Source organism: Branchiostoma belcheri, unplaced genomic scaffold (genome assembly GCF_001625305.1).
Source record: "Branchiostoma belcheri isolate BF01 breed outbred unplaced genomic scaffold, Haploidv18h27 scaffold535, whole genome shotgun sequence".
In the NCBI taxonomy this organism is placed as follows: domain Eukaryota; kingdom Metazoa; phylum Chordata; class Leptocardii; order Amphioxiformes; family Branchiostomatidae; genus Branchiostoma; species Branchiostoma belcheri.
Genome location: NW_017804171.1, coordinates 1 through 7,457, shown reverse-complemented (window position 1 = coordinate 7,457; position 7,457 = coordinate 1). Strand labels below are relative to the sequence as shown.

Below are 7,457 nucleotides of genomic sequence, written 5' to 3'. Positions count from 1 at the left end.
CTGAATTTAGGATGACAAATAACGCTCTTCGTAGAAATAAAATGACTACCAATGCTTCACGGTAAATATACTAATAACGCTTAACGTGGAATAAGAGCGAGCCGGCAACGATTAACGGTGAATTAAAGTAGCCCTTAACGCTTAACGGAAAAAGGCATGCAGACCCTCTTGTTACTGTATGTGGTGCTCTACCAATTCGCCATAGCAGGGAACATACTGGTTCAGAAATAGGTGTTTGAAATGGTAGACCGCCATACATCGTACTCACTACAATTGTTGTGTGATAAAGTCGATTGATTGGTTGATTGATTGATTGATTGATTAAAACCTAAAACTCCTCCACTAAGAATAGATTATAATACCACGCCATTGCTATCTCTACTCCCTTCTCCCTACTCGCGTTGAGTTGCTACATTGTGGCAAGTAGTAGTTATGGTTTACAAGTTCTAGAAAAGAAACATTAAAACGGATTGCCTCTTGTATAACTTTGCAGGGCGAAGATGGAGCAGAGGAGCGTGGAAGTGTTACGGTTAACTGCCGGAGAAACCACTGCCTTGGTCCCAGGGGTTAACCTGATCTGTAAGGAAAGAGGCAACTTTATAATTTACAAGGTTTGTATTCGTATTAGAACATGTTGTGTTGTAGAATCTAAAGGTTTTTGGGTTCAAATCCCACGTAGGCCATATCCATAGGGTAATGTGCGGGGGAAACAACTGATGTCCCGTTTGACTCCGAACTATGCCACGACCACGGCTGACTTCCTCCCAATTAGTTCCCTACCGCTTCACAACACTTACTAGCTATAGTCTGCACAGAACATCTAACGGTCTCACAACCATTTCTTGTTTTAAATACCATCTTGAAACATTCGGTCGGCGCAGACGATCACTAGCCAACCTCCAGAAACTACTGCCAACCACAGAAGACCTCGCTCACGACTGACTCCCAACCATGGTCTGTAGAAGGCTGCTTGACGTCGTTTACTTGTGTGGTAACACTAGCCTCGGGCTGATATCCAAATTGTATGTTAGTTTTGTCTGCCACACCCATCTAATGACTTGACAAGAATGCTTGCTTTCTTTAACTTAACACCAGAATACTGCATTCCTCCCAGGATCCAGCGAACACCAAAGAACCGTACAAGGCTTGTCGCAACATCTGCAAGCATCAAGGCGGCACGTTTGTGAGAGATGTGGAAGATTCCACCTGTAGGTAAGAAAGAAATTATACCATATATACACCAACCAGAAGTTAGCAGCCCGTTTATGCTACGGTCACAACCCGCCGTACGTGCTTTTTGTCCGTACGTTTTTTTGGGAGGAAACGTCTGCTACGTTTTTCTGAAAACGTGGGGAAGGAGTGGCGTCTACGCACGTCAGTCGCACGTCACTCGCAGGGTTGCGCAGAGTGTAAGAGTGTGGTCTAGTCTGCACGCCAAGTCTGACCGTGAGCGGTTGCGTGCATCGTACGTTGCGCAAGTGATTACAACGTACGATCTCTGTGCGATTGCAACTTTACCGTAAGGAAGCCGTACTCACACGTGCTTCTTCCGCACGTACGGGACACGCGCGTCGATCGTACTCGCACGCACGGGTGGTGAATCCGCAGACCGCACGTAGAAAAAGTTTTACATGCACTTAAAGTTCTACGGCGTGTCTGCGTGGTTCCAAATCCGTAGGATTCCGTACGGAGGTGGTACTCACCACGCACGGATGCCCTACGTTTGCCCACGTTTTTGCACGTAGACAGCACGCGGAGGCACGTACGGCGGGTTGTGACCGTAGCTTTAGCAGCCCATTCTAGCAGCCGCTTTAGCGACAGATTTCTGGGTAGAAGAAATCTAGCATCCGATTCGTGTTTATTCATTCGTTTCTCTTTTTTTATCTAGTACATCTGAACGGATTTTGCGACGTGGATGTATACAGACTATATATACATTCAGTTACCTGTCGATTGGGGGCTTTTGCTTTAACTTAAAGACAACAAAAACAAACAATTTTGAAAATAAGCTATAAGAGCGACATCTACCGGAGAGAGCATGCAGGGCGTGTTTACTAGTTTGAAATCTAAAAGACGTTCTGTAATTGAACCAAACGTGGCCCGTGAACTTGAAAAACTGATAATGATAGCCTAGGCCCTGGTTATCAGGTAAAACTATTATATTGGATAGGCCATGTTTGATAAAGGAGCCACGGCTGAACAAATTGAGTAAAATGAGGTAAGAAATACGGATTGCCAGCATAAGGAAAGTCTTCCTGCCATTCGAACTAAACGTGCCCCGTTAACTTTAAAGACTATGAATGGTTTCAAACGGTCAAGAGTATCTGTCCATACTATAAAATTGAACGGGCCGGATTTCAAACCTTACGCGTCGCGTTTGTATGAGGTCATATTCTTCACAGTGCAGCAGCGACACCTAGCTGCAGTGCGAAGTATAACCAGTCATTTTCACCTTGCCTGAAGGAAGATGACAGACAGTTCAGCTAAATGTCAGCTCAGTATATATCAACTTGAAGAAAGTATCCACGGAAGGTTTGTAGTTGCTAGCGTGTACTTTACTAACTGCACTAATTGAAGTTGTTACGCAATTGGATAACTTTAGAAAACTCTCATTCGTTTCATCAAGTAGCATCCACTACTTTTCGTCAGTACTAAACAAAATCTGAAGTTGAACGGATATCCACCCAAAAACTATGAATTGATATGTAAATTGTATGCTACTTAAACCAGTTGGTATTTGATAAATGTACCCATGTCAGTTGCTTGAGTATCAAGTTCTTGCGTATCTCGATGTAACTGAACGATAATTTTGTTTCAGTATTCTGCGATGCACCAAGCACGGCTGGAAGCTGGACCCCTCCAGCATGAAGTATGTCAACCCCCCGGACAGCTTCAGACAGGACAAGTTAGGTACGGCCCACCACATTTAGCCTGGTGTCAAGTCTGTCGTGGTTCGGGCAGGCTGTCTTCGGCGACCCAATAGTTTTCCCCCGTCCAGCTCAACAGACCGCCCGGTAGGAGATACGCCTGTGATAGGATATGGCACGCCGGGCGTTGATTATCTCCACTAATCAATCTCCCGTCGTGAAAAACCTACCGGGGAACTTAGCTGAGACGGGCGGGAAAGAGTTTCAGCAGCCCCGAAGAAAATCCGCCCCAACCGCAATAGACTGGATACCAGGTCACGCCACATCTAGAGGCGTTGCGGCTAATTTCCGTTGCCATCATGAAACGGTACCGGTTTTAAAAGCTCCTGTCACACGTATACAGCCGAATATGGCCTCCGAGGCACTGCCTATAAACTCCCCCCAACTATGGTTAGGAGTAGATCGGGATCGTTCTGTTAGCTCGCCTAGTCGATTGTTTCAAAATGTATAAAACATTGAAGTGCAGGCGGGAGGTTCGACCATGGTTGACTGGTAGTTGTTAGTGTTCTGGAGTAGGTCAGCAGTCCACGGGGCGTGTTCGGGGGTCAGATTTGACTCAAATTCGATATTGATATGAATCGCCTTCAACCAATCATTGTTGGTGGTCGGGGGAAGGTTATGAATATATAATCGGTACTTAAAATGGGATTTAGACATCCGAGTTTAACGCAAAAGGTCATCGTATTCATCAGTATGTACATGTACATCTGAACGGATTTCTTGATTCAAACAATTGTATTATTCTCACTATAACATGTTCATTCAGTTCCAGAGTTAGACGAAGATGGGGGATTAGCCTTGGTGGAGCTGATTCCGCCTAAGCCGTGGGACAACGACGCAAGGCGCCCGCAGACCATCCGACTCGGAGAAGTGCAGGTAAAAAAAAATCCCTTGTTGTCTTCAGACTTCAGATTGTGTCCTAACATTTGTATATTTCAAATCTAGATGACATGCTTTTTTTCGGCCCTCCATAGAATGACTTAGTGCGGCCTAACAGAGTATACTAGGTTAGCTGCATCATGTAAGGATGTGTATTTCTATTTGTAGTTGACGTTTTTCGCGCATGCGTGTATGGAGCTGAAGCTGGGAGACAAGACGATGTTTTTCGACCCGTGGCTGACCGGACCCGCCTTCGCCAGGGGGTGGTGGCTGCTGCACGAACCGCCCGCTGATTGGCTGGAGAGGCTGTCACGTGCTGACCTCATTTACATAAGTCACGTACACTCGGACCATCTCAGGTCAGAGTCAAATGTTCTTATTTGTACTTCAGTCCTTCCTTTTTCCTTGTAGTTTGGAGTTCTTAATTCTTATAAAGCTTGAACTTTGACCAAGACCACAATGCATCGCTCTGCACATGCACAGAACTGCGATAGTAACCTATTCTCGCTGCGCGCTGATTGGATCAGACTAATGAGTACACCTGTGGACACCATATAAGTACAGAGAGACAGATCACCCCATGTGCACACAGAGGATTCTTCCAACACATATCGAAGGAGCGCGACGATGGCTGACAGAAGTAAGAGAGGGAACAGGACAGAAGAGAGGTGGAATAAGGGGAGGGTTTTCCACGGGAAACTTTATTTCTTACATCCATCCAGATGATCCAGGTTACTTTTCCCACTGCGCACTCATTGGATCATCCCTATGAGTTATGGGGTCCGCGCCTTCGTCGCGCCCCACATTCTTATTGTCGTCCTTTTACATTCTCCATGCCCTTTCTTTTCCTGTCTCCTCCCTCTTTCATCTTCCCTCTCTCATCCCCTTACTTATCCCTTGTTCCCTGGTCTTGTTTTCTCTTTTTACAAAGCTTTCAATGAATTAAAACAAAGACAAGACGTTACTCTTCTGTTCCTCTTTATTCGTAACACATTCCCATAATAAGCTCCAACATATTATGACACCAGTGTTCAAGCTACATCACTTATCTTTCGTACTTCATTTTCTTTCCCCTTTCTTTATCTAGATCTGTTTCTTACTAACACCTTTCACGTTTTTCTTCTTCCCGTCCTTATTTGTTTTGCCTATTAGAACGCGGGCTGTAATCCTACCAAGTTATCTTGTGCCATGTACTCCTGTACTGCTTTTGACATCTGTTCTGTGGCCAACTTTGATGCTGGTCCACCTAGCTGGCTTCATGACTTTAGCTATTTTCATATAATGTGATGCTCTCTTTTAGTACCCCACCCCACATGAGACATTACATCTTCTTCACTAGCCCCTGTCATATGAAGGGAAATAGCACATCCCGCTCGGGAGCCATGCAATCTTTCCTCCTCGTAGATACCGCACTTCTCTAGGTATCTTTTAAAAGACTCGTCGACCGCTGAAGTAGTGGGTTGGTTCTCTAGCACCTGACCTTGCTTTGACGTGGCCCTAAACAGCAAACCACCGCTCAAGTTTACAGATAAGTACTCAGCCATGTCAACATAAAACCTATAGCTTCTACTGGGCATGAAGCCGTATCCCCCTGTTTTTTTCTAAACGCGAACACATTCTGTCTGCCGTCCCTCAACGTTTTTTCCCACACATGATTAAACAAAAGGGCTCCTGACGCGAGCCTATACACCTGATTAGTCCTACCCCTTATGGCTCTCCTACCCTGTCTCCCGCAAAGAAAACGGCTTTGAAAATAGCCTGATCTCTAGCCCTTATGAAAAGTTTTATGGGGAACTTCTCTCTCTCAATCTGCTGCACGATATATTGGCACACCTTGATGATTTTCGGTAAGAACACTGGTTTTGCCTGCTGTGGGGTTATGCCTTGTTGTAACTGCTCCCCTGTCACAGCTTTCAAATATTCCTTGACTATGGGACTCGCTGCGGGATTACCTAGACCTAAACGCTCATCCCACTCACCGCCCCTTCCGTGCTTACTAAAAATTGACCTCAAATTACCTACGTAGGAATCTACAGTCTTGAAAGCAAGTCTATAGGGACACAAACAGCTACTGTTGGACTGATCACAATTACCAACGTGCACCCTCGTCTTCCCATCATCATCTTTCCAAATTAACAAATCTTACGATGTCTTTTGGGGTCGCCGAATCTAACGTCTTTGCTGGCTGGAGCGCACCTAAAAATTCTCCTAGCTGCGCTTCCAGAGCTCTCTTTTGCTTGGCATGCGCCGAGGATGAGGTAACATTCATTATCTCCTCATATCTTTTGTCTATCCTTTCTTGGTCTACGTTTCTTCCCCTTACTGTCACTGTGTTAACTGGCGTGCTTGGCATCCCACACTTCTGACAGTAATTAAAATCAAAGTCGTTTGGATATCGACATGCCAAACACGCCCTAGGAGACATCCATAATCTCGGCACCCCACTGTAAGCTACGGGAGGAGCTGAAACGCCCATAGGTCCCACTTTGTCGAACGTGTTCTCCACGTCGCCCTGTGTGACGGCTCTGCTTGTGCCACCTTGAGAGCCCTGGACGCCTTGTCCCACAATATTGGCCACCAGTATTTCCTGGGGTTGAAATCAGGAACAACAATCGTCTCTCTCGCTTTCTCTTCAGTTAAGAAATTGACAACTGACTCTATCATTGAGAAAGGCGGAAAGACATACGCGTTACACCCTTTCAAAGTTTTCGCGAATACATTGGCCCCTTGCGCTCCCGGAACTGGCCAGGGACTAAAGAACTTGAGTGTCTGCCCGTTTCTCGCTGTTTGTACATTAGATGGTAGAGCCATCAAATCTACATCGAACCCTTGCTGTCCTCCCAACTCATTGTGTTTTCTTGCAAACACTTTGTCTTTTGACGGCACATAGGTTAACATGAGATTTATGTTAATGTTGATCGCCATCTCCCACAACCTAACTACCGCCCTTGTTAGAGCCAAACTTCTACTACCCTGGTTCTCCCAAGCAGATATCAGGTTTTTGTTGTCTACCCAAGCCTCTACCCTTTTGTCCCTAACGTGCTCCTCCATAGCCATAAGCACTTTTGTGAGCGCTTCTGTTTCCTTAATGGAGATGTGCTCCTCTGTCTCATTGCCCTGACAGTAATCACCCATCTGTACCTCCCCTTCACCTGTTGTTACCGATCCTCCCCACTTGAAGCCTGAGGCATCTGATGCTAATTTGATCACATCATGTTTTTCTTTCCTCCATGTCATGTGCCCCTCCCATCCACCAAAAAACCTCCAGTACTCTAGCTCTTTCTGTACCCCTTTTTACCCTCCATGTAATGGGGGTATTGTTTTTGGTCCGTTTCATGTTTTGGTCTGATATCTGAAGATCGGTGAAAAGGAACTGTATGATATTTGGCAGATTGATGGATGGGGCCTTGGAGATTGTGTAGGTTGACTTTGAGCCCCTGGTGATTGACCTTGGTACTGCAGTTTAATTTTTTATTCTATTGTTGGCGCGTTATGGACTGTTTGTGCGACATTAAAGTTGCATGTAGTTGTTATTATTATTGTTTAGTGGTTTAAATTGGGTTTCCTAGCTGTTTGCGTTTGATATTTACAAAATGTTTAACGTTGGTCTTTCTGTGTTGAATGTTTGGAAAATCTGGTGGATGGTTTGGT

General features: G+C 45.3%; 1 protein-coding gene across 1 annotated transcript; it reads left to right on the top strand.

Moving 5' to 3' along the window:
- Positions 1-500: 500 nt before the first annotated feature.
- LOC109481041 (cytidine monophosphate-N-acetylneuraminic acid hydroxylase-like) lies at positions 501-4,165 on the top strand (the record flags this gene model as incomplete). Its single annotated transcript, XM_019783515.1, has 5 exons — positions 501-611; positions 1,115-1,212; positions 2,819-2,910; positions 3,694-3,803; positions 3,975-4,165. Coding segments are annotated over exons 1-5 (602 nt in total), but the record flags the coding sequence as incomplete, so codon positions are not given.
- Positions 4,166-7,457: the final 3,292 nt, after the last annotated feature.